Raw genomic sequence first — 27,683 nt, forward strand, 5'->3', positions numbered from 1 at the left:
AAGGCAAACAGCAAACTTCTCTCTTTATCAAGCCCCTGCAGCCTTGCGCACTCTCACTATGCCTTCAGCCTTTGCTACCAACATGAGGTTCAAATTCTCTATCCTGGCAATTTTTCTGGAGGTGTTAATTATCATTTTATTTGGGATATTTGTAAGATATGAAAACACCCAGCCCACCACAAAGGATATATTTCTATATCCATGTAAGTATTATTGTTTATATAGCAGGGTAAGATTTGCAGAAGCTTAGGTTGCAATAGACCTTTGAGGGATCACTAGCATTGTGCAGGAATTCAGGCTCATGTGTTAAAATTAATTGTATTGCTGCTTATCAACCCTTCTGTTCTGTTTATTCTATAACTAACGGCCCCAGGGATTGGGCAGGGTATGCAGTTACCACTAACCAGAATTCTAGCCCTAGTTCAAAGGGTCCCACTTGCTGAATCGTGGTATTTGGGAACGTTATAACATATGATCCTTATGCATTTTTGTTTGTTACGCTGTAAAAGTTTGAAGCTGTTTTGGGAGGTTCTTTTGCCTGGACAATAATATTGCTGGTTGCCTTCTGTTTCTCCTCTCACGAAGAGCTGATCCATCCCTGGGAATGAAGTAATCACAAGGACACTTTATAAATGGGGATAGTGTGATTTGCTGAGATCAATTGAGATATTATTTTCTGAAACTGCCATCTCAACATTTTGTTTATTTTCGACTAAAAGGGCCTTAGTGTGGTAAATGTTAGAAGGCATCATTCTTGGTGCATTGTTTCAAGTGCTCTTTCAGTGACTGTTACAGGCAGGGCAGAACTATGGGCTCTTTTCATGGATTCCTCTTTCTTAGTCATGTGCCGCTAATATGACGCTCACATAGTACATTCTCCCTGTGCGGGAGCCGGGAAAACAGTACATTATTCAGATGTGAATTGACCAACCTGGAGGGTCAAAGTCAGCTGCATTGGGGCAACCCTAATGAAGTCAATGCAGGAGAGACATTGAGAGAAGAATTTTGCCCTGAGTATTCTCCTTGAAACAGAAATACGGGAGTTTCCATCCTAGAGCAAGCAGAGCAATGGCCCATCTAGTTCAGTCTCCCATCTCCTATCTAAATGTATATCAAGTGTTTTTTAATGAACCCATCACTGATATCTAAGCACCAGGGACCTGATCCAAAGAGCACTGAAGTCTAAGAGTCTTTCCATAGACTTCAAGGGGCCCCTGAAATCTCAGTACCTGCAGCTAAGCACCTAATCCTGAACCGTACTGGACCCAGGGGTGGAAAAAGGTGGTGTTATACCACCTGGGTCCTCTCCCAATTCTCTGGGCTGCCAGAGCCTTGCTTGGACCCTACCGTCAATTATGGCAGCTCTGAGGCTGCTCTACTTTATATAGGCTGGTAATTCATGCAAAAAATGCTGTTATGTCCACCAGGGGTTGCCAGAGTTCAGTAGTGCGCCAGCCGTACTTCCTCTCCTTGGCAGGCCCCTGGCATGCGCCATACAGAAGGAGGCCTGAAGGAGATAGTGTAGAGCCAGGAATCCCCAGCTACCCATTCTAGGCAGCTTTATGGTCCCTTTGTACTGCCAGAGTGATCTTTGGGCCAAGGATCAAACCTAGGCCTGATTCTCCACTGCCCAGCTCTTTGTGTAGCCATTTATACCCGTGCAAAGCACGGGTTAAATGTTACCATTCTGATTTGATATTGTTCAGCTCTTACCTTGCACAGGTATAAATGACAGGTACAAGGCCATGGTGAATCAGACATACTACCATGTAACACGTGTGCTCATATACTGTACTATATAATTGGATTGTAATAGTACACACAGATTTAATATATTATGTAAAAACTCTTGTATGGATTTTCCTTACAAGTTATAAGACTACTCAGCATTATCCTAGCTCCTTTCTTCTGTGGCTCTCTAAAGCACCTTACAAAGAAAAGTGGAAGCAGAGAGAGGGCAAGTGACTCATGCAAAGTCACACAGCGAGGCAATTGCAGAGCTGGGGTGAAAACCCCGATCCCCTGACTCCATGCTTCCTCTCCAATATGCCTAATGGCCAGGGAATGTAGCTTCTGATTTGCACACTATATTGGTCAGAACTTCAAGTGAGCATTGTGTGAAAAGCCTGTAAGCCCTGGGTCGTAGGAAGCTTGTTACTTATGAAGGAGAAAAATGCAGAAGAAGAGCACCTCTGCAAACTCAGAGGGAGTGTGTCAAGTTGGAAAAATGTAATAACCTACCTTCAGCTAGAACCGTAGGGAGTATCATTATTGTCCTCATTAATCATTAGTGTCATCAATTTTTGTAGCACCTAGAAAACACAAAGCAGATAATTTTCTGCCTCAGAGCTCACACACGAGCTGTGTTAGTATTAGTTAGCCCCTTCTCCCTCCCCCACCAATATTTTTTGGCTAAATGTATTTGTTGAACCTGGCCTGAAACTTAGACTGTAAACTCTTCAGGGCAGGGGCAGAATCTCACTACATATGTACAGCACCTAACACAAAGGGGCCTTGATATGCTTCAGGGCTTCTAGATTAGTTTAATATAGATATTAATCAGATCTGCTAGTGTGAACTGCTGCACCTATCTGGAATCCCATTGGATCTGCCTGAGGATGTGAGGTAGAATAAGTTATTATGCATCTTTATTACCTAAACTGAGGGAGCATGTATGGTTGGGTTGGCTCAAACATTCCTTTTTCCTGTTGCTTTTGGTTTTATACATTAAAGTACAGACATGCTCGTTTCTGCAAGTGATGCCGCAGAAGTGGAATTTCAGAAGTGATTGAAATGAGGTGATGATGGAGACTTGTCTAATTGATTTTGGGATGGTGTTCCAAGCGTAAGAGCTTGCAGAGAAGGAGGAGGGGACAAAGGGGCTATCAAGTCTGGCATCCTAGATGACACGGAGAGGATGTAGAAGCAGAGGAAGGACATGAAAGCAGAGCAGGCCCATGACATTGGCAGAGGCCCCATGACGTAGGGTGTTGAAAGCAAGGATAAGAAGTGTAAGTCCCCATAGTGCTAAGTGCTATAGAAACTCTTCCTACAGCTCCTAGCAGAACCCCTTTGGCTGGGGGCTGGAATTGGGGAAGCACAGAACTACATACAGCTTCCCCGCATAGGGGAATTTTCCCCCAGTTATTTGCAGCACCTTCATGGCCTCTATATGCTGTTGAGCAGAGTATAGGGCAGTGGTTCTCAAACTAGGGGCGCCACTTGTTCAGGGCCGGTCCGGTTTGTTTACCTGCCGCGTCCACAGGTTCGGTTAATCGCAGCTCCACTGCCCGACCAATGGGGGCTGCGGGAAGGGTGGCCAGAACATTGGTCTGGAGCGGTGAACCACGGCCAGTGGGAGCCGTGATTGGCCGAACCTGCGGATGCAGCAGGTAAACAAACCGGCCCGGCCTGCCAGGGGCTTTCCCTGATCAAGCAGCGCCCCTAGTTTGAGAACCACTGGTATAGGGTCCTAACTCTACTTTAAAGGCTCTAGGGAAGATCCTCAGCAGGTGTAAATTTGTTTGGCTGTGTTGATGCCAGTATTTATGCAACACTGTTCTCTCATTGGTCTCAGTTGAAGTCACTATTATTTATTTTACACCCCAGAGAATCCCTATGGGACTGACACATTTCCTGCACGGAGATCAACAATCATGCAGAGCAACTCAACAGTGGAACTGCTAAATCAGCATTGGGTTGCACTGGCAGAGTTGCGTGTGGTGGCTTTGAACAGCACCTGCCTGTCTCATGCCTTTCTCAAGATACTGCTCACAAGCTCTGTATTTCCCAAGCCCTTTAGTATCCCTCCAAAACAGTACAGAGCCCTGTACATACCCCAGATGAAGTTCTACATGAAAGAAATGGTCCAGAAGTATGGACTGGTGTGGGTCAGCTTAGCACCACTGACTTTTGGGAGGTGTTGGCCCCTATCAGAGGCTTGATGAAACAGTGGTCCAGCCCGATCTGGTTTTAAATTATGCAGACCCTGGGTTTCTTACACCTCTCCAAGGGGAGGAACCAAGGGAGGGCAGTGTTGAGGTGGGGACTGCCCCGGAATCTCACAGACCTTGCGAATCATTGCAATGGCCGTGTCTGCACTAGGAAAATGGGTAGTGTTTCAAACACATTTTAATTAACAATTTTGAATGATTAATGTAATTAGTAGTCAATGTGCTTATTTAACATTAACACGTTTTAATGAATACATTTTAACAGTGGGGGCAATTAACCACTGAAATAATTACCCAAGGATGTGGTAGGATCACCGTCACTTGGAATCTTCAAATCAAGACAGGATGTCTTTCTCCAAGGTATCTCAGAAAGATGCTGTGGGCTGGAGACAGATTCTGGGTGAGATTCTCTGGCCTATGCTACGCAGGAGGTCAGATTAGACAATGATATTGGCTCCTTTTGGCCTTAAAATCTATGAATTGACAAAATTTTAAATACGGCTTTAAACTTAGTGTAAAAAAGGCCAGACATGCTTAAAACGTGTCAGCTAGTCATGGTCAACCTTTAGGAGGGCCTAGGATAAGCACCAACCAGTTAACGTGTTTTTAAACATAATTGTGCCTGTCCACACTAAGGGCTCGGGGGAATTTTTTCAAAAACAGCTACATCCCATTTTCAAAAGAGACTTAGGAGCCTCAACAAAAGGCAATGTGACTTTAGGCACCAGGGAGCCTAAGACAGTTTTGAAAATGGTACTTGGGCTCTTATGAAAATGTTTCCCTAGATCAGCGTTTCCCAAACTTTTTTGGCCACGGAACACTTTTTAGCCTATTACGGAACACTTATGATATTATTTTGTAGTCGTTTGGCTTTCAAATAAAAAATTGCATTATTTATGCTCAAATATATTTTATTTTATAAAACAAAGCAAAAATACACATTTAAAATAACTTGAACTAACAATTTCTAACTGGAAAGCGTGTATAAAGTAGTACAAAAATCAAGGGCAAGAGTCAAAATTAAAAACAGTGTTCTACTTTAAAAAAACCTGTTTTTTACATATACACAAACACCAAACAAATTAGATTTTTACTTGGAAAATCTATTTTTATAAACAGAAATACAAATTTGGATTAAATGGGATTGGTGTTTCTGCATTTTTCTATCACAAATTCGCTTAATATTAGGAATAATGCCAGAAAAAGAATTTTATGTTAAATTACAGTAATTCAAAAGAGTTGTAAACTACGCTTCAAATATGCCAAATTTAAAATTAAAAAACAATTTAAAGACCCTTTTTTTTTCATTACAATTCTTTCACAGAGCACCTATTCACATCGTGCAGAACACCAGTGTTCCGCGGAACACAGTTTGGGAAACGCTGCCCTAGATCATGCTTAGCATCATTTTCATTAACACTCAAGAAAATGCAGTGCTTTTTCTAGCATAGACAGAAATGTAGGGCTGAAAGGACCTTGCAAGGTCATCAAGTCCAGCCCCTTGTGCTGAGGCAGGACCAAGTAAACTTAGATCATCCCTGACAGGGGTTTGTCCAACCTGTTCTTAAAAACCTCCAATGATAGGAGTTTCACAACCTCCCTTGGAAGTCTATTCCAGAATTTATTGTTGGAAGGCTTTCCTAATATCTAATCTAAATCTCCTTTTCTGCAGGTTAAGCCCATTACTTCTTCTCCTACCTTCAGTAGACATGGAAAACAATTGTTCACCATCCTCTTTATAACAGCCCTTAACATATTTGAAAACTGTTATCTGGTCCGTCCCCTCCTCCCCTCCCCCCCCTCCCCCCAGTATCCTTTTCTCAAGACATGGTGTACTGGGATGCTATAGGCAATATAATTGATTGTTTAGATTAAACAGACTTCTTTGTTTTGTTTCTGTGCTGAATTAAGCAACTAACTACAAACAGTAGCAAGTAACAGTCTGATAGAACAAACCATAACCTCCGCCAGGAGGGGAAAAAATATTGTTCAGGGCTGTTTCTGTGAGGGACATGATTACTGCCCTTGCTGTTTCTCAAGGGATGTACATGGCTAGGTTGACTGCGAGTAGAAAAAATAAGCATTCAGTCATGTTGTGATGCAACTTTCCACTTCAGTGTGTCAAATTCATGTGGGATGTAACTCTACTGAAGTCAAGGGAGTTCCACCAAGGGTTAAGTCTACTCTATCTTGTTACGCCCTCGGTGAGTTTGACCAAAAGAAATGGAGACCTGCATCGCAAAATGTTCGAATACTTATAGAGAAGCTTCACATTCATTTCTGGGGAAGCAGAGCAAATAAGCTGTTTCTCTATAAAAGCCACGATGGATGTTTTTGTAGAGCTTTTACAGATTTATCCTCTATACAGATTTCATGGAATGGCTTTGCAAGGGTCATAACACTTAATAAACTTTGTGCATTGTTTTATGCTTACAATTTCAGGCCCTGATCCCACAAGCTGTTGGTTGCAGGGGTGGAGAATCGACAATAATAAAATATAATAATAATAATTAGTAATATCTGTAGAGCAGCTATAAACTTTTTTTTCCTATTGATTTTGACCCTTTTTCTCCAAATGAGGGGGAAACAGGAACTGTCACTTCATTTGATTATCTGGGCATATCATTCTGACATGAATCCAGAACCTATAAACTTACTTTTGTCTCTTTCATTCAAAAGAAAAGGTCAGTGACCATCTGTGACTGAGGCCTTCTGGGCTGTTGTACCCCCTGAATCTGGGGAGAATTATTGCTCGTGGTAGTTTGCTCTGAAAGATCCTAGTAATGTCATTTTAACTTAGGGATTAAGATCAGATCAGGCATGTCTCTGGTGCTGTGTGAGGTGTTTAATTTACTACTAATGTCACCCTTCTGCCCATCAGAGTTGGCAGCAACAAGGGCCGGGTTCAGTATCTAGGGGTTCCATTCCAATAACACTGCAAAACCGGCTCAAGCCCCCACCCAGTGACCTGGGACAAATATATACCACCCCCGCAGGGTGCCTCCAAGAGGCACGACTTCTCCTCTCGCAAGCACGGAGTCTGAGTGTAGCAAAAACGCCTTTTAATAACAGAGAGAAACAATGTGGCATTATGTTGGGGAAACACCACCAACTGGATTCATAACACAACCCATGAGCAAAAACCCACCCCAAGCAAATTGGGGCGTGTCCTTTCCCTTGGGTTCTTGAGTCCAGCAACCCCAAATCACCCAAAGTGCCAAAAGTCCAATGGTCCAAAAGTCTCTGTCCCTGGTCAGGGCAGCCCCAGAGTTTGAAAGTTTATCTGCAGAGTTTTACCTCCCAGCCTGGGTGGAGATGGGGGGGGAAGGGGAAGCGGTAAGGGGCACCTTATATGATCTGAAGCTGACTGCCCCACAGCTCCATAGGGCTCCGCTTCGCTCCACCAGCCAGTCCACAAACTGCTCTGCGTCCCACAAGCAGCTCCCGCTGTCCCATGAACTGCTCCACCAGCCGGTCCACAAGCCGCTCCAGCTGTCCCACAAACTGCTCCACCGTATATCGTCAGGCTCCCCCACTACGTAACACAACGCTCAGTGATTTCAGCTCTTGGTCAGTTTTTAGCTCTTTTGTGATTTCAGCTTGTAGTAGGGGAGCCTCAGTGTTGGTGCACCATTAGCCCAAAGTGAATTCAGCTCAGCAGCCTGTAACTAGACTCCTAATAGAATCAACATTAGCTCTGATATTCCACAGTGGAGAGAGGAGGAAGTGCAATTAGCATGTAAGGCCCTCACCAGGGGGCCCATACCACCAAGTATAAATACCTGTCCCCAGCCTCTCTCAATTCACAGAGTTTTGGAACCCATGACCCTTGCCTAGAGAGTGCTACTTAGTTGATGGTGAGTCCCTCCATCATAACAAAAGGCCCAGTACAGTTCCAAGCACAGTTCCCATAATCAGGGTAATAACAATTTATTCTTCCTGCCCCAATAACAGAGACACTGGGGATCCCACAGCAGCCAAAGTGACCATTTGGGCAGCTATGGGCTCATGCTAGGTGGGGTGGGTGTGCCTATGCAAATGAGATCAGCCCCTGAAGTTCTTTTCCACAACTTGCCACACCTCACCACCAGATGTCAGGGTGGAGCTCATCCTGACTCTGCTTACACTAATACTGGCTATCTGGAGGCCGCTGCTAGATTTCCTATAAACAAGTGGGGAATGTTCCTCTAGGCTTGTTATTTAGCTATTAATAGCTGAATAGGATGAATAGCTGAAGAGGATGGCTCTAGACTGTTCTCAATGGCAGCAGATGACAGAACGAGGAGTAATGGTCTCAAGTTGCAGTGGGGGAGGTTTAGATTGGATATTAGGAAAAACTTTTTCACTAAGAGGGTGGTGAAACACTGGAATGCGTTACCTAGGGAGGTGGTAGAATCTCCTTCCTTAGAGGTTTTTAAGGTCAGGCTTGACAAAGCCCTGGCTGGGATGATTTAACTGGGAATTGGTCCTGCTTTGAGCAGGGGGTTGGACTAGATGACCTTCTGGGGTCCCTTCCAACCCTGATATTCTATGATTCTATGATTCTATTCTAAGTTTCCACTGGAGAATGGGCCTGAAATTGTAGCTGCAGAAGCAGAGCCAACTATATGCAAAGAGTAGGGAAGATGCCTGCTCTGTCTTTGTAATGGGACGTTCTGGAGATGGAAATCAACTGGAATAGTTTGGCGAAAGCACTCGGTGAAATTCTATGGCCTGTGTTGGGCGGAGGTCAGACCAGTAATCATAATAAAGGTCCATTCTGGCCTTAAAATCTATGAATTTATGAGCTTAATGTTTTGCCTGTAGGCGGTTAAGAGTGTGCTGCTGAAGGGAGAGGGACTTCAAAAGGATTATGAGCCGGAGAAATAGGCTTGATGACCAGCTCATTCACACCGAGGCCACAGAAAAGTGCTTATTCCATATGAAGTAAAGCATTTGGATCCTGTGGTTGAGATTTTCAAAGCTGAGTTCTAGGGGATTTAACCTCACAACTTCCACTGAAATATATAGGAGTCACGTAGTTAAATCTGCCAGCCAGCTTAGAGAATAACAACTTCTCACTAGTCCTCAGAGGAAAAGCATTCTCTAGGGTTTGTGTGTTTTCCATTGTGTTCCATGTGTATTTGTTAATTCTGCCATTTCAGTTTGGTGAGACATTTTATGTGTGAAACTGTATTTGATCTTCTTTCATACTATCCAAGACCATCACTTCAGCCACCCTATCAAGCAGAGAGAATGCCCAGAGAACCTGTTCTTTATTTCCAGATGTTCTGTGAAACACAGAATGGATAAATATATTCCATTGAGATAACAGTATGATTCAGTGATAGTGAATTTTATACATGCTTTATACTATACACAGTCATACCCTCTAGGGTCATTTCAACTTGCCTTCTTATAAGGAAGGAAAATGTTTTTGTGAGCAAATCAAGATGAGCATTTTTTTGTTTGTTTGTTTTTTGAACAGGTTTCAGAGGTTTTTTTAAATCACAGTCAAAAATTCATCTGTAAATCAACATCACAACCCAAAGTGGAAAATCTAAGATTATTGTGTAACCCTTAAAAATAAATAGTAACCACAACCATGATTGTCAGAGAGGTTTGGGGAACAGTTCTGGGATGCGGGAGCGGGAGATCCCATATTGATGTCAGGAGAGGATCCTATATGATCAAATAAATCTGAGAATGTCCAGTCTGAAGATAAGGTTCTGCATATAATCTGCATATAGACCCCCATCCTGTGGTGAGAAGAGTGCAGGTCAACACTTGTGCCCCATTGACTTCAATGGGGCTCCATGGAGGTGCTGGTGGTCTGCCTGTGTGCATTCCATGCAGGATCAGGACCATAATATGCCAGTATATATAAAATAAATAGAACACTTTGATTAGGGACCTCATCTAAGTTTTTTATAAATATTGTTTGATTTTCATTGTTCGCCAATGTAAAGTTGATGCATTTATCTGCAGGCACTAAGCAGGCTTTTCACCATATAATGGCTTTGACTTTAGATTTCAGTGAATGTACTTTGCACTCTCTTGTGGCACAAGGTGGTAATACAGTCTTGATGATAGTTCTAATAGAAAGTATGCAAATAATACTCGTGGAGAATGGATCTTCAAGCCAAGTATTCCGTTTACAATGTCCACTGTCCCTGTTTTTGCTGGACACCTGTATGTGACGAGTGTTGGGGAGACTGAATGAATAAGTTATTCCCTAGCAATTTTCTGACTAGGAAGTCCAACTCAGATTGAAACATAAGTTGTTCATATTCATAAATGGATCCAGATCTTTTGGGCACAGAGCTCTCCTTGAGAGGTATGTAAGGCACTGTAGAAAAGTGAAGGGTTTTTTTTGGGGGGGGGGGGAGGGGAATTTGTTTGTTAATTGGTAAATGTCCACATTAATATAATGAATTTAGGTTGCAATTTTTAATAACATTTTTAAAATAATATTTTCATTAACTGTAGTACAAAGATCTCCCCACCTTTCAGACAGAAGCCACCCAAACATTCTTGCTATTTATATCTTGGCTGTCAGCACTGATTGTGGTGTAGTTGTCTGCCAAACAGCTAGGTAGTAAAAGACTTGCCTATCCTTTCCCCCAAATACCTCCTCTTTATGGGCCCATGGTCCTTTCAGTCTTTCAGGATGTCCACGTGATGATATTTGTTGGGTTTGGTTTCTTGATGACCTTCCTGAAGAAATATGGATTCAGCAGTGTCGGAATCAACATGCTCATTGCTGCGCTTGGTCTTCAATGGGGTACCCTGATGCAAGGATTTTGGCACATGGAGGCACAAAAAATTAATATTGGCATCAAAAGGTAAGTGTAACTCTCTCTCAGGCCCAATGGTGTTCCCAGTTAATTTATCACCAAACATTCCCTGACTACAATGGGGCGTGTGTGTGTGTGTGTACGTGGAGCAGTCTTAAGAAGAGACACTGAATGCTACCCACCCCGGAATAGCCCAAAGCCTGGTGTTAGGATACTCACTGAGGAAGGGAGGAGATTTGTGTTCAAGTCCCTGATCCAGAGCTGGGATTCAAACCTCTGTCTTCCATATCCCAGACAAGTGCCCCAACCATCAGACCAATGGTTACAAGGAAGACACTTTTCTGAAATTTGCCTTTTCCGATTTGCTGACAAATTCCAAATATTTTTGGAGCCAAATATGCTTTCTGAGTTTTGTCCTGGCCAAACCCAAAATCAGTTGTTCACCCAGCTCTAGTCAACATACCTTTATTCCATTCCAGTAACCAGTTATCACTAACCTCCTTCCAACACTACCCAGGCAAAGCTATCTCTGATGATAATGGGAGGAAGGCACATATGGGGGAGTAGAATTTCAGAGCTGAGCTACACCATGTAACCAAGAGGAGAATCTTACCCAGAACAAGGGAGTTACTCATCTTACAGTTGCCTTTTGAAACATCAGCAATACTAATAAAATCAGATAATAACAATTTTCTTGTGTGTTCTCAATTGCCTTGTTTCATCTGACTTTTTCTTTGATTTCATCCTGCTTGGCAAGAATGCAGTCTGTGCATGTATGTAACCTTCCTTGGGACCCACTATTTGTCCCACAGCACAGGGCCCCATACTTTGAAACAGTCCTAAGAGTTTTTTATGTACAATTAGCAGATCTGATATCTCACTCTTCGAGTGTTCTGTGGATTGTGTTGATACGAGTTTGGGATCCATTTAATTTCTCGTCATATTAAACTGGTTTTTGTTTCTATTTATGTTCTTAAATACAGTATGATAAATGCAGACTTCAGTACAGCAACCGTCTTGATTTCGTTTGGAGCTGTCCTGGGGAAAACAAGTCCAGTCCAGATGCTGATCATGACCATTCTGGAGATCACAATCTTTTCATGCAACGAACATCTTGTTGTGAAAGTACTAGGGGTAGGAAACATACATTTACTGAGAAGGAAAAGCTCCTAATATCTCCATTAGTTATAGCAAATCTGTGTGTGTGGAGAATTCTATTTCCCTTTCATTTCCTCTGTCATAGGGTGAATCAAATCTCCCTCCTTCTTCTTCTTCACGTCTCCACCTGTCATCTCCTCTCCGGATATCTCATTGCTTAGCTTCAAACTCAGATACTGCTTCAGTGTGTGTGACACAACTTTGTGTTCCTCAACTCACTTGCCAATTCCTCTATCTTTCTCTTTGCTGACTCCTGGCTACAGCATAACTTGTGACTGCTGAATGCTTCAAAGTCCTCTCCTGACGTCCCTCCTTTGGGTAAAAGGTGATAGTAGTATCTTGTATATGATTGACAAATGGCTTTCAAAGAACAATGAAGAGCAGCTGTCTTCTAGGTCTAAAGGCATGATTCTGGTTTTCTGCATCAGAGAGCCCAGAGAACTGTTTTGAAAATAATGGCACCATCGACTTTTTGAGAGAGAGTCTCATGCCCAGTATGAAACTTGCTCATCTGGATCTCCGGAGATGTCCTGACTTCTTTTCATTGTCTTTAGTTCAGACCTTACTTTGCTCCCAAGACAAGAAATCTTTGAGTCATCCATCCCTGACGCTAAACTGTTTTTCCTCTTGTATCTCCCATGTCTGTATATATCTGCCCGGCATCTCCTCTAGAACATTGTACTGCCTGGCTAACAGTTGGCAGATAATTCTCACTGTTTACAATATATAAGGTAATTTAGAATAAACTAGGGATGCATTTGAGCCACAGAACTCCAATCCAAACCCAGATTTCTAACCTGGAAAAATCTGAGGGTGTTCTGATCTGGAGTTTTGATTCACTCACTAGTAAATGAGGAGCCACTTGAAATTTGGGTCTGGGATTGTGTTACCCCTCCCAAGCTTTAGGGATACTGGGAGCCAGAGTTTATGTTTGGATCAGTCTCTGTTAAACAACTGAACCGTGAAGCATTGTTAAAGATGGTCACTAGAAAGGTGCCTTGTTTAAGTGGTGGGTAAGAGTTACTGATCCAATTTTAATCTTTACTTGTGTCATTCTATAGTAGCCTGAACTTCAATTTTTTTCCCTGTTGCAGGCCACTGATACTGGAGCATCGATGACTATCCATGCTTTTGGAGCCTACTTTGGATTATCTGCAGCGCGAGTCTTGTATCGTCCTGGTCTGAAAGAGGGACATAAAAATGAAGAGTCAGTCTACCACTCGGACATGTTTGCCATGATTGGTGAGTCAGAGAGGAGTACTGTCAAAAGAATGGAGAGCATGGGTCAGCTGTTCCTTCCTGCATCTGATCCATTGTAAATACTAATGTTGCTATATTAGAGATTTGTTGTTTCCTCCTTGCAGCATGCTGCTTTTCTTCTGCTGCAAATGTGTTTTCAATGCAACCTAAAATGTTTTGGTTTTTCATTGAAAAAAAAAAACAGAAAATTTCAGTGATGGTTCATTTTTTGCAAAAAATTTACTTTAGGGGAAAAAAGTCAATTTTCTGTGTCTCCCCCCTCCCCCCCCAAAAAAGGTTTCAATGGAAAACTATCAACCAGCTCTAATTAATGAGTTAACATCCTGCTAAGTAGGTAAGTACTAGTATTATGCTCATTTTACAGCTAGAGAAACTGAGACAGAAAGAGGTTACAGGCCAGATTCTGCCACCTTTATTCATGTTGAGGAGTCTTGCTCTGCGGGTTTCCCTAGAAGTTACTTTGGGAGTAACATCCTGTTCAGGGTGACTGAGCATTGCAGAATCACAGTGAGTCTTTGGAAGAACTAGCACCTGAGCATCCTGAATTCCTGTCCACTTCACAGGAAGGTAATGGAGCTCACATGGGCTGGGGGTTTCTTTTGTCTTCTCTTTCATCTCTAGTGTCAAAAGCTTCTGGGTAATAGTCCATCATTTTTCCAATCATCTAATCCTTTCTTATTGCTCTTCCCCATTCTCCTGCTCTTGGAGAGCTCGTTCTGCTAAATGTAGTAATTAACATTGAAAACCCTCCTGAGATTTAATGTTTTTTTGCATTCATGCAGGTACCCTTTTCCTCTGGCTGTTTTGGCCCAGTTTTAACTCTGCCATGGCGCACGCTGATCTCCAGCAGAGAACGATCATTAACACTTACTTTTCCATGGCTGCATGCACACTCACAGCCTTTGCCCTCTCAAGCCTGGTCGAACACAGAGGCAAGTTGGATATGGTAAGAGTTACGTCAAAATCCCATGTCTGTCATTAAATCTAGCGCAGAGTGACAATGACAGAGGACTGTCAATGAATGGGCTGGTTCAGAAAATATAAGAGCTAGCTGGAGCCTTTGCTCCAAACTCAGACTAAATTAGGACCCTGGTTTATGGTTCAAAAAAATTTAGGGTTGTATTGTAGAGTGTGTGTAGGTGTGTGTGTGTAACCAGTGGTGAGCTGGAGCCAGTTCACACCGGTTTGCTAGAACCGGTTGTTAAATTTAGAAGCCCTTTTAGAACCGGTTGTTCTGCGCGGGACAACCGGTTCTAAACGGGCTTCTAAATTTAATGGGCCAAAAGTGGCGCCTTAGGTGCCGACTGCAGCCCTGGAGCACCCAAGGCGAAAATTTGGTGGGTGCAGAGCACCCACTAGCAGCTCCCCACCCCACCCCCAGCCCCAGCTCAACTCCGCTCCACCTCCTCCCCTGAACGCGCCGCCCCGCTCTGCTTCTCTGCCTCCCGCCCATGCAGGAAGCCGGGGCAGGCTGAGAAGCAGGCTGCGGCTTCCCGCTCAGGCCCAGGGAGGCGGAGGTGAGCTGGGGCGGGAGGCGTGGGGGGGGCGTGAGGAGGGCCACCCATGCTGCAGCAGGTAATCCGGGGGGGGTCGCGCAGGGGAACCGCTCCCCGTCCCAGCTCACCTCCGCCACCCTCGGCCTGAGCGGGAAGCCACCGCCTGCTTCTCAGCCCTCCCAGGCTTCCTGCCGAACAGCTGATTCCACCAAATTTTCCCAGTGGGTGCTCCAGCCCCGGAGCACCCACGGAGTCGGTGCCTTTTGATGTGATCAGTGGGGGGAGCAGCTGCTCCTCCTGCTTCCCCCGTAGCTATGCTCCCCTGCCCCTAGGAGCCAGAGGGACCTGCCGGATGCTTCCTGGGAGCTGCCCCAGGTAAGCACCGCCGGGACTCCCCACCTTGCCCCCCTGCAGGTCCCTCTGGCTCTTAGGGGTGAGGTGGGCACCCACTATGGTGGCCCACGAGACCCTCCTGCCCGGTTCTGGGGCAGCCAGGGGAGTGGGTTGGATGAGGCAGGAGTCCCGGGGGGCGGGGGTGGGCAATGACCCCCTTGTGGGGTGAGGAGGGAACCGGTTGCTAAGATTTTGGGAGCTCATCACTGTGTGTAACCCACACTGCTCTGTGCATGTTTCCCCTCCCACTCTAGTGGCTGTGATCCATAGATATTTATGTGTCTGCTACAGCTCCCTGCTAGAGGAGTTAGTCCATTGACTCAAGCTGTAGTACTGAAGACCCAGGGTTAAAACCCAACTGTTGGTCCAACTGGGGTTGGCTACAGGGGTGGGCCATCTGGGAGGGAAAAGCAAGGACCACACTGGGGTCAGTAACAAAGACAGTCCCTCCTCATGCCCTCTAGGGGTACATACCACCACCAGCAACAGCAGCCCCGGAGGCAGGGAGGCCATTTGTGGCGTAGGCCCGCTCTGCACCACCCTATTCAAGTGTTCCCTCAAGTGATAGTTTGAATTGGCCTCTTTCCAGAGCAAAAAAACCCCTCAGTTGGCTGATGTTAGGCACTCTAGTGCCCTAGGCCAGTGCTACTGAGGGAGGAAAGGGTGCTCAAGGGGGCAAGGCTCCTCCTCCCACCTCCCTGAAGCTGACCACTGGGGTGAGGGAGTGGCCAGGTTCGATCCACACTGGAATGAGGAGTTGTGGTCCCTGCTGCTGTCCTTGTAGCTTTGGTGGGGCTGACCTTGGAGGAATGGATGTTCTTCTCCCCTACAATGTCCTAACAGATGGGAACGAGACAGTCAGATCCTGGCTAGTCTCCCAACTACTGTTGCTGCTCCCTGTAGTGGGAGGATGTCTTTAAAGGGTATCAGAGTACGACCTGCCTCAAAGCTGTCCTGCCTGCTGGCTGGGTTGGGAATCTGCACAGGAAATGCCTTTGAAAACTAAGCAGCCAAATTAACTATCCATGTAGCCTACCCTTAATGCCAGTAGATGGATTTAGTGTGCATCCATGAATCTACATATGTATACAGAGGGGGACCCTACAGGGCAGTGATTGTGCTGTAGAATCAAAACCAGGCCTCTGCTGGTCTTAATTCATTCCTTGACTGCCTCAGTCTGACATCACTGTATTGGAGATGCACTTTTAAGTTTCACTGATAAATACTTTACAATGTAAATATCGTGTGTGAAGACAGAGGAGGCTTGTGCTGTTAGTCATTCACATACAAACCTGGCCTCCATTCCCAGCTGTCATCTTACTCTTCAGGGTTTTATGTCCTGCACAGGTTCACATTCAAAATGCCACCCTAGCAGGAGGAGTAGCAGTGGGTTCCTGTGCCGACATGAGCATCTACCCACTTGGTGCTATGTTAATTGGTAGTATTGCTGGTCTCATCTCTGTCATCGGGTTCAAGTTCTTGACTGTAAGTATAAAATAACGTAGAATATGCAGGACCTGATTCTGATCTCTCTTACGCTGGCTTCACGGCACTGTAATTTCATTGATTTCACTGGAGGTACTCCTGATTTACTAGACATATGAAACATACAGAGCCATCCCTAGGGGATGGCGAACTGGGGAGACCGCTTGGGGCCCTGCACTTTGGGGGGCCATGCAGGCCAATGCAATAGGCTGGTGCTGCATGGGCAGTGGGCGAACGGCTGGTTGGGGGAGGCTACCATATCCCCGCCCCTTCCACCTGAGGGAGAGCGCAGATGGTGTGGTCCCAACCCCATGGAGCCCAGCGGTGCCGCCTCCCCTATCTGCCCCCAGCAAGGTTGGTCCCAGAAGTGATTTCACTTCTGGCCCGGAAGTATCATCACTTCCGTCCTGGTCCTCGAACCCCCCTAGGGACAGTCCTGGAAACATATTTTAGTACTGTGTGTTCTCCCCCAGTTAATTTGCCTAGCAAAACTGGTCAGTGAAACCTGTAGACTATACCCTGACATGAAAGTATATTTCTCTCTCCTTTTAGCCATTCTTTTTTTCTAAACTGAAAATTCATGACACGTGTGGAGTCCATAATTTACATGGTTTACCTGGATTACTGGGAGGTCTTGCAAGCATCATTGCAGCTATGGCACACGTCAAATTGGGGTGAGTGAAAGAAAGGAAGAAAGGAAGAAAGGAAGAAAGAAAGGAAGGAAAGGTGGAAGTGAGGCGTCTTCAGTGAAGTTGCATTCTACTTTGTTTTCTTTACATGTTTTATATGGCATCCCTTGTTGCAGTATTGGATCTAGAATTACTCAACTATGAACCAAGGCAATTCCCAAGAATGCCTTTATTCCCCTTCACCACTTTACTGTGGAGATCAGACTGACTAAACTGAATCCTCTCATGTAGCCCTTCATAAGAATTGTATATAATAAATTTCATACCATTTATATTAAATATAAAACCTGTGGGCCTGGTATTCCCTTCACTTACACCTTTTTTACATCCAGTTAACTCCATAGACTTCCATGCAGTTACTGCTGATTTACCCTGGTGTAAATGAGAGGAGAATCAGGCACTGTCCTGTTGTAAACTTAAGGTCATAAGTTAAGTACTAAAAAGTCAGGAAATGTGCATTCACAGCCTTCCCTCTGCCTCTTAGGTGCATGTCCATTCATTGACAGTGATCCTGGGTTATCTATTTGCCTTTTTGAATCAGGTTTCTAGTGCAAATCCTTTGGATTGAAAATATGAAGCACATTTTTGGTCACTATTTTGAACAATCACTTAAAAAATTCTGTTTCAAGGAACATTCCTGCCAGAAAACCCATTTGTTAGAGAATTTGCACAGGAGAACACGAAAGGAGCATGAACACTGATAGGGTGACCAGATAGCAAGTGTGATAAATCGGAACGGGGTGGGGGTAATAGATGCCTATATAAGAAAAAGCCCCAAATGTCAGGACTGTCCCTATAAAATCAGGACACCTGGTCACCCTAAACACTATTTCTTTTCAGAAGATGCCCCTCTGGTTTGATTTCATACTTTTTTAAATACTGCCTCTATTTTGCGGTTAAAACGTGATTCTTATGGGGGTGCCCAAATGTAAATACATTTTTTCCATACCCAAATTTGTCCAAAATTAAGAACATAAGAATGGCCATACTGGGTCAGACCAAAGGTCCATCCAGCCTAGTATCCTGTCTCCTGACAGTGGCCAATGCCAAGTGCCCCAGAGGAAGTGAACCTAACAGGTAATGATCAAGTGATCTCTCTCCTGCCATCCATCTCCACCCTCTGACAAACAGAGGCTAGGGACACCATTCCTTACCCATCCTGGCTAATAACTATTAATGGACTTAACCTCCATGAATTTATCCAGTTCTCTTTTAAACTCCGTTATAGTCCTAGCCTTCACAGCCTCCTCAGGCAAGGAGTTCCACAGGTTGACTGTGCACTATGTGAAGAAGAACTTCCTTTTATTTGTTTTAAACCTGCTGCCCATTAATTTCATTTGGTGGCCCCTAGTTCTTCTATTATGGGAACAAGTAAATAACTTTTCCTTATTCACTTTCTCCACACCACTCATGATTTTATAGACCTCTATCATATCCCCCCTTAGTCTCCTCTTTTCCAAGCTGAAAAGTCCTAGCCTCTTTAATCTCTCCTCATAGGGCACCCATTCCAAACCCCTAATCATTTTAGTTGCCCTTCTCTGAACCTTTTCTAATGCCAGTATATCTTTTTTGAGATGAGGAGACCACATCTGTATGCAGTATTGAAGATGTGGGCATACCATGGATTTACATAAGGGCAATAAGATATTCTCCGTCTTACTCTTTATCCCTTTTTTAATGATTCCTAACATCCCATTTGCTTTTTTGACTGCCGCTGCACACTGTGTGGACGTCTTCAGAGAACTATCCATGATGACTGCAAGATCTCTTTCCTGATTAGTTGTAGCTAAATTAGCCCCCATCACATTGTATGTATCGTTGGCATTATTTTTTCCAATGTGCATTACTTTACATTTATCCACATTAAATTTCATTTGCCATTTTCTTGCCCAGTCACTTAGTTTTGTAAGATCTTTTTGAAGTTCTTCACAGTCTGCTTTGGTCTTAACTATTTTGAACAGTTTAGTATCATCTGCCAACTTTGCCACCTCACTGTTTACCCCTTTCTCCAGATCATTTATGAATAGGTTGAATAGGATTGGTCCTAGGACTGACCCTTGGGGAACACCACTAGTTACCCCTCTCCATTCTGAAAATTTACTATTTATTCCTACCCTTTGTTCCCTGTCTTTTAACCAGTTCTCAATCCATGAAAGAATCTTCCCTCTTATCCCATGACAACTTAATTTATGTAATAGCCTTTGGTGAGGGACCTTGTCAAAGGCTTTCTTGAAATCTAAGTACACTATGTCCACTGGATCCCCTTGTCCACATGTTTGTTGACCCCTTCAGAGAACTCTAATCTATTAGTGAGACATGATTTCCCTTTACAGAAACCATGTTGACTTTTGCCCAACAATTTATGTTCTTCTATTTGTCTGAAAATTTTATTCTTTACTATTGTTTCAACTAATTTGCCCGGTACTGACGTTAGACTTACTGGTCTGTAATTGCTGGGATCACCTCTAGAGCCCTTTTAAATATTGGCGTTACATTAGCTATCTCCCAGTCATTGGGTACAGAAGCTGATTTAAAGGACAGGTTACAAACCATAGTTAATAGTTCCACAATTTCACATTTGAGTTCTTTCTCAAATTAGCAGCTTCTCTACATAAAGACATCACAGCTAATCACATGCATGACACACCTGGTATAAGATTCATGGTCTTTGACACTAGAACTAAAGGCCACTGCCAGTGACCTAAAAGAACAGCCTCACTAGCACACCACAGAGCTGTGCAAAATCCAATGGGTCCTACAAGCCACTTCTTCCTCTGCAGTCATATCTTAGGCATTTTCAATGGAATCACACCTGCAAAGCCAAACATACCTAACAATTCAAAGTAAATCTGTCAACCCCCTGGTACATGTCAGAACCATAAAAGGGCCCTAGGCTTGCTTGAATGCGTGGTGTGTTGAGCTATGTAACTGATATGATTTTCTGTATACTACACCTTTAAACCTCTAGAAGCTTTCCTCTCTGCAGTCACTGGCAGCTATTTTGTGTTTTATCCTGAATGCTCACAAATCATGAGATTGGCTTTAAAATAGTGAGATTTTTAAAAAACTGTGGAAGAGGCCTTCTTTTTATTTGTCTTCTGGTTTCTGAACCTTTAGGGTGCACTTAGGTCACATTTTCATTCTTTTCTTTGCACCCACAAGAGCTAGAACCTTAGGCCTTGTTTACACTATGGGGGGAGATCAATCAAAGTTACACAACTTCATGAACAACGTAGCTGAAGTCGACATACTTAGATCTACTTACCGCGGGGTCCACACTACACTATGTCAATGGGAGATGCTCTCCTGTCAATTCCCCTTGTGCTTCTCATTCAGGTGAAGTACAGGAGTCGGCGGGAGTGCAATCTGCTGTCGATTTAGTGGGTCTTCATTAGACCCGCTAAATCGACTGTCAGTGCATCGATCACCACATGTCGATCCCCCGTAAGTGTAGACAAGCCCTTAGTTTTGTTTTCTAATGACAGAAGAGGTTCTCACGAATTCACCTGAATCTAGGATCTGCGGCCTGAATTGAAAAAACCTACTACTGCAATAAAATCACAATACTTGACAGCACTGTACACTGTGCTCCCTTTTTCTCTCATGGAAACTTTACATGAAAATACAGGGTTGCTCTTTTTGCATGGAGGAACTTCAGTAAACCTCTCAACTAGTCTGTGCCGTGCTCTGAGTTTGAAACAAAACCCGAAGTGAAGTAAATTTTACATGGGTTCAGTTTTTGTGACGAAAGCACAGATCTCCTGCAGATGACCTTCCCTAAAAATTCCACCCATCCAGTGGGGGATGATATTAAACATGCATATAAGCTAGCAGAATACCAGCTCTGGAAACTCGGTGGTAGTTTAATCTTTTGTCATTTGCCTTTTTCTCATTTTCAGGGAGACTTCTCCTTCTGCTCCCATGCAGGCTGCTGCCCTGGGTTGTACCATTGGGATAGCTCTGGTAGGAGGAGCATTTGCAGGTTAGTAAGATGCAAACAGCACCCAAATGCAGGTCAGTAAGATGCAAACTATAGAGACATCCTTGGGTAGCACTTTGTGGTGCAAACAATATCAACCAAAAAACAGATTGATAGATTTAAAGGCCAGAACGGACCACTATGATTATCTAGTCTGACTTCCTGCACAGCCTCGCCCACTGTTAAACCTTGAATAAAGAATTTTGAAACAAGGATTACATTGGGAATCTTCTTGTTTTATTGAAGCTGTTGACCTTGATATATGTCACTTAGCAGTTGGGTTATTTTTTTATCCATAATTAAGGAAACTTCCGTAAAATAAAAGTTTGGAACAGTGAATAATTTAATAGCTATCTATCCATATGTCAGTGGGTGTAAATCAGATAGGTTAGGTAAATAGTTTTAGCCTTGGAATGTCTGACCATGTAGCTGGACACTCACAGAGAATCTGTGTTGGCATAAGGATCTGATTGTAGAATGGTAATAAAAGCTTCTGGTTTGTTTTCCAGTATATTTGTGGGTGCTCAATAGGAGACACTTAACATATCCCCTCCAAACCATCAACACTTTTAAGAAATCCTGCATGGGAATCCAAGAATCAGGCAGTATATATTATTATGTATATATTATTTTAAAAACAAAAACAAAACCCTGTGCTGTAAAAAAAAAAGGTTAAGGTTACAAAGTGAAGCACTCAGAAGTTAGGAAATGGCAGAATTAATTAATTATACTTATAGACTTAATCAATGAAGTACACTTCCCATTCCACCTGCAATGGGGTGGGAAGTATGAGAAGTAGTGGGAGGGTCAGGACAGGAGCTGGGGTGGGTGATAAGGGGGAATAGAAGCAGAGATGGACAAGGACAGGCTGGTGGAGGGCTGGGGCGGAAGGATCTGTAGTTACTAGTGAACACTTCTCCCCAGAAGCTGGAATTGAACCTAGAATTCCTGAGTCTCAGGTAGGAACTGTATGGGGATGGACCGTGCTCAGTAAATATGAACTCTTCAGAGAAGTTAACTGCCAGCCTCTGCTGAACATGTGCAAACTGATTTTTTTCCCCAAAGGCTTAGAATTTGACCAAATTTCAGCCGATTTTTCACAAGCACAGCCAAAGGCACATCCCTAACACCAGGGCAACCGCAAGCCAAATGTCAATCCCTGAAACATGGAGGGTGAGAACTTCTCAATGAAACAGCTGTAAGAATTTTTTAACGTGCAGGGGAGGGAAAAAATTTATTTTTCCCTAACCTTATTCTCGGAAATGGCTGAGCCCTTTTAGCTTGATACTTTCCAAAAAAGATTCAGCCGGAGGAAGACCCTCAGTGTGGAAAAGTTCAATCCCAACAGTTGATGTTTGGAAAAGCTATAAGCAACTGAAAATAGGGTTTTATAATGGAAAGTGTTAACCTGCACTGCCTAGACTATTGAGTGGCTTGATATTGTATGGGCTGATCCTTGGTGCTGGGTGCTTCTGAAGGGAAGTCAGTACCTCTCAGGAAGTACAAAAGCAGAGAGGTACATAGGGCCATAGGACAAAGGCCATGATTCCCCCTCCAAGGCTAGCTCTTATGCATCTGTTATGGCAGGTTTGCCTATTGTGGTTCACCGTATTTTCTCTCCTTCAGGTTTAGTTCTAAATTTGCCTTTCTTGGGACAACCACCTGATGAGAACTGCTACAACGACTCAGTTTACTGGGAGGTAGGATATAACCGCGGAGTAATCAGACCGTCAGGAAATGCAGCTTTCGTTGCCTTTTATTAGAAGATTACAATACAAGGCAATTCTGTTTTCCTAGTAGGAGAGGGAGGACTCGTTGAATCTTTGTTAAACTGGGGAGTCACTTACACATGGGAGCCAGGCTTCAAAAATCCTGCCTAATCTCAGGTTTAGGATTTCTCAGGCCTGCCTCCAAAATCGCAAGACTTTTGGTGCTGCAGTTGGGAAAGTGCATGGAGGAGGAATAGAGAGATGGGCCCTCTATAAGCAGGCTGCAGAGAAAACAGCTCTTGAAATCCACTGTCATTGGACATCAGGAGATGGTTATTGCTCATGGTTTTAAAAAACAAACTCATTTTTTTTTTCACATGATAAAGAGAAACCTTGGTGACAGGGCTGCGGGGGAGAGGGGAGCCAGAATGAAAATCTCATGCTTTGCAGTGTAGGTGCAAGGAAGGCCTCATAGTAAAGGCACTCTGCTAGGACTCATCGGATCTCAGTTCACTTCCTGGCTCTACCTTTGTAATGCCGGGGAAGTCATTAACTGCCTATAGACCCCAGTTCCCCCTCTGTAAAATGAGGATAATGTGAAAGTCACTTACTTTTTCTGTCTGGTCTATTTCGATGGTAGGCGCTTCAGGGCAAGGACAGACTCTTACTATGGGTTTGTACAGCGCCTTGCACGATGGGGCCTTGATCTCAGTTAAGGCCTCTTGGCACTGTAATCTCACAAACAACAAAAGCCACCATGCTCTTCAAAGTCAAGAGTACACCAAAGACTACAGTTGGCTTTCAGAGAGAAGGGGTTAGGCATCAGGAAGCTTCTGGCCCCTTAGAAGCTGGCATTGTCCTCAGCCTGTCGTGCTCTGGTCATGAGCGTTTGTCAGAGCTAAAGTCTCCAGTAAGTTATATTGTGGGGAGAGGGGAGCACCAGCAAACGCAGATGAAAAATGTGCTGGAAGAAGAGAGAAATACCTGAACGTTGTGTGCTAGTGTAAGCCCATAAAGTGCAATGTCAGAGGAAGGAAGTGAGGTAAGTTCTGTGGGAAGTAAAGGCACGTCTACACGATGGGCGCTAGAGCAGCACAGCTCCCCTGCTGCAACTCTGCCACTGTAGCACCTCAAAGTAGATATTTCTTAGATCAGCGGGCAGGGTTTTCCCATCTCCACCTCCCCGAGTGGCAGTGGCTAGGTTGACAGAAGAATTTTTCCATCAGTCTACCCATGTCTATATCGTGGGCTACACTGGCTTAACTACAACATGCAGGGGGTGAATTTTTTACACCCCTGAGTGATGTAGCTAGGTCAGTCTGTCTTTTAAGACCAGGCCTAAACTGTTTGTACTGTATGTGAATCATGGCTCTTTACTTGGTGAGAGGAGGAGAATGTAGTAATGCGCTGGGAAATATAAACCACTCCAGTGTTAGAAATGCAACTTGGTTGATCCAATGGCCCAGGGAAGCTTACTGCCTAAGGGGCAGCTGTGATCAAAAAGGATAGCATCTGGAGTGAGTGTCCAGACAGTCCTGTTGAAAGCTCTGCAACTGATTCTGTCTGATCTTGGGGAAGTCATGCAACTTAGATTGCAGAAGTTCCAGAAAAGTGTGTCCATAATATAAATATTTAACAACACCAACAGTTAGAGGGAGTGGAAAAGTTTTGAAGTGTTGATGAAAGATTCACAAAGAAACTCAGCGGTATTTTAACAATAAATACGGGCCTGCTCACCTCACCACCCCAGAGTCCCATTAGAGTCAATGGATCTACTTGTGTAAGACCATGACACTAATTAGCCTATGATGCTAATAGAGCCTGGTGTTTTTATAGGATCTTAAAGGAGTTTGACACCCAATCCTGTTGAAGTTCAATGGGAATTAGGCACCAATCTCCATTAGGCTTTTTTGAAAATCACAGATGGAATCTTTACACTATATAGATGGTTATAGCACATGTTATAAAATACTTCCTTTGGCATGGCTTTGAGTCAGTTCCAGTTTAAAAAGGCATTAAATAACTCAGAATTGCTGATTTTAGTACAGGCATACATGGCAGGCTAGGTCATCTTGTTAATAATGAAATGCATGAGCCAGATCTGGGAACTTCAGTACATGATGCCTGATGCAACGTCGCAAACTGTGATCACTCTGGGTAGCACAGCAGTCCTTAGTAGACTGTGCATGTTTGACAATTGATATAAGAAGAAAGAATCGCCAAATGTCATGATGTGGCATTAACCTCTTGTCTGGTTTTCATGCTAGGTTCCAGCAGAAGAGACACGACCTGCTGGCCAGTTCGGTGACTATGGGGATCACAGAACAGTCAACATCGATATGTAGGATTAATTCTCCATCATTAATTCCTGTCCTAGCAGTGCTGTTTCCAGTTTCTCATTCAAAGAGACAACATCTAAATATCATCCATACCACTCATTGTTTTCAATATGTAAAGGCAGGTGTAGATAGCTGTATTCCTTTTAAAACCCAAACAAACTTTATTTAGAATATGTCATCACTGACAAATGTGATACACACAATGCAAACACATTTGAGGATCCTTGACATACATTTGTTTATCTAAACTGAAAGATGCTAACTGATGTGCAGTATTCCTTGTATTTTAACCATCCATCATCACTGAGGTTGTTTTAACATACAGATTTCCTATCTATGTGTTTCTAATGTGCCCTTCACCCTGGTACCATATTTGACTGCAAGATTTAGGAATGTTTCCTTTTACACATTGAACATGCTGAGTCACAAAAGACTTTAAAACATACCCTTTAACCTACTAGGTATAATCAATTAGAGGCTGAAGGGGAATCAGTTCCTGTAGGTTATTTAGATTTCCAAAAGGTTTTTCACTACAATGTCCTTAAATTGCAGCAAGGAGGTTTAGGTTGGACATTAGGAAAAGCTTCCTATCTGTCAGGGTGGTTAAGCCCTGGAATAAATTGCCTGGGGAGGTTGTGGAATCTCCATCATTGGAGATTTTTAAGAGCAGGTTAGACAAATACCCGTTGGGGATGGTCTAGATAATACTTAGTCCTGCCATGGGTGCAGGGGACTGGACTAGATGACCTCTTGAGGTCCCTACCAGTCCTATGATTCTATGAAACCTTCCTTACCTCACTCTGGGTCAAGAGATGAATCCTGTCATGGATTAAAAACTGGATAAGTGACAGGAATCAAAGTATTGGGTATTTATAGCTAATTCTAAGTATGAAAAATGGGTAACAGTGAGATATCCCAGGCAGCAGTACAATAATCAGGTTGTGATGCTGGCAGAGCAGGTGCCAGCTCTTTCCAAGACTTCAGGCATTAGCTAAGAACGGACAAACTCATAGCTGGAGACCAGATCATTTCACCTGTATGTTAGTTTTGTTCAAAATAGGTAGTAGTCATATAAGAATATTTTTAGTGTTTAGACTCTATGAAATGCTTTTAAGTTGCTGCATGCCTTAATCTCACTTGTAATGTCTATATTCCATGCTATAAGAAAATATACAAGTTTTGCTTTGTATCTTTGAAAATGTTTGCTCTGAATTTGTCAGCCCATGCAAGGGAATTTCTCCTCCTCCCCCAGCCCATCCAGGAGAGCTATCAAAATTTAAATGGGACATTATAAGGTAATAGCTTTGTTAAATGCCCCATCCACCCATGGAGAAGTACATGCAGAAGGACTGGTCCCATCCCTTTGAATGCTGGAAGAGGGAAATAAAAGTACTGGACATGAAGATTTTTCCTCTGTTTTGCCGTTTGAAATCTCACAGGCCAGAGAAACCAAACTGAAGCTGGAGATCCCCAGGGCTTATCTCAGGTTTCAGAGTAACAGCCGTGTTAGTCTGTATTTGCAAAAAGAAAAGGAGTACTTGTGGCACCTTAGAGACTAACCAATTTATTTGAGCATAAGCTTTCGTGAGCTACAGCTCACTTCATCGGATGCATACTGTGGATACTCCTGGATCCACCCTGAAAGACACTTTGAATTGACAGATCACTGCAACTCTGTCACTCTTAGGATCTAGATGGTAACTCATTTGCTTGTATGTGTTTACTGGCTTTAACCTGTAAATAATGCTCTTATTTCTTTTTCCTAGTTAATAAAACTTTAGATCGTTTATTACAGGATTGGCTACAGGCATTGTCTTTGGTGTAAGATCTAGAGTACCAATTGATCTGGGGCAAGTGACTGGTCTCTTGGGACTTTTTGTTGGCATCCTTTCATCTGCAAGAGACGGTGGGAATTGCGTCCTATGCTGTAGATGGTTTGCAATGCCTCATGTGACTGAATAGTCCAATCCAAGATTTGCATGATCTTTGGCAGTTATTGCAAATGTCTGTATCTTGGTTGGGAGCTGCTTGCTTCCTACCGGCTCTTTTCTTTTCTTGGGACTGGAAGCAATCTAAATGTGGTGAGTTTTGGTGTAAGTAATCTTTTTATCACAAAATCTAGTTTGTCTGGGTCACAAGACAGACTGGAGAGTCTAAGAGGACTGTCTGTGACTTCATGATAAGACTGGTATAGTGATCCAGGAGTATCACATTTGTCCCTGGCGTGGTGAAATCTAATTTATAGAACACACCACCAATTTGGGGTGTCTTCCCTGTTTCCTGACAGTCTGCCCTGAGGTAGCCACTCAGGAGAACTCCAGACAGCGTGACAATTGGCATAGTCTTGGCAGGATTCGCTTGTCACAGATAAACTGAGTTGACCTCTTAAAAGTTTAATTTGGTGGAGAGTTTTAAGGGTTAAAGATTAGTCACGATGAGTGAATCG

The 27,683-nt window shown here is 43.5% G+C and overlaps 1 protein-coding gene across 2 annotated transcripts; it reads left to right on the forward strand.

Moving 5' to 3' along the window:
• On the forward strand, nt 1-27,031 carry RHAG (Rh associated glycoprotein). 2 transcript variants are annotated; one of them, XM_084623658.1, is made up of 10 exons: nt 1-203; nt 10,594-10,777; nt 11,713-11,863; nt 12,982-13,129; nt 13,930-14,093; nt 16,384-16,521; nt 17,074-17,195; nt 21,110-21,192; nt 22,816-22,889; nt 25,166-27,031. In XM_084623658.1, exons 1-10 carry the CDS (start codon nt 59-61, stop codon nt 25,241-25,243), a joined length of 1,287 nt encoding a protein of 428 aa, XP_084479784.1. In that variant the 5' UTR covers nt 1-58; the 3' UTR covers nt 25,244-27,031. The 2 variants fall into 2 exon arrangements, with proteins under 2 accessions (XP_084479784.1, XP_084479785.1); XM_084623659.1 differs by lacking the exon at nt 1-203 and adding an exon at nt 10,035-10,269.
• Nucleotides 27,032-27,683: the final 652 nt, after the last annotated feature.

Source organism: Lepidochelys olivacea (assembly GCF_965140295.1).
Source record: "Lepidochelys olivacea isolate rLepOli2 genome assembly, chromosome: 3".
NCBI classification, from domain to species: domain Eukaryota; kingdom Metazoa; phylum Chordata; order Testudines; family Cheloniidae; genus Lepidochelys; species Lepidochelys olivacea.

Coding starts and splice junctions, on each gene's coding strand:
- RHAG (XM_084623658.1), top strand. CDS start 59: ATGCCTTCAGCCTTTGCTACCAACATGAGGTTCAAATTCTCTATCCTG. Junction 14,094..16,383: donor ACAGAGGCAAGTTGGATATG/GTAAGAGTTACG, acceptor TGTCCTGCACAG/GTTCACATTCAAAATGCCAC. Junction 16,522..17,073: donor TCGGGTTCAAGTTCTTGACT/GTAAGTATAAAA, acceptor CTCTCCTTTTAG/CCATTCTTTTTTTCTAAACT.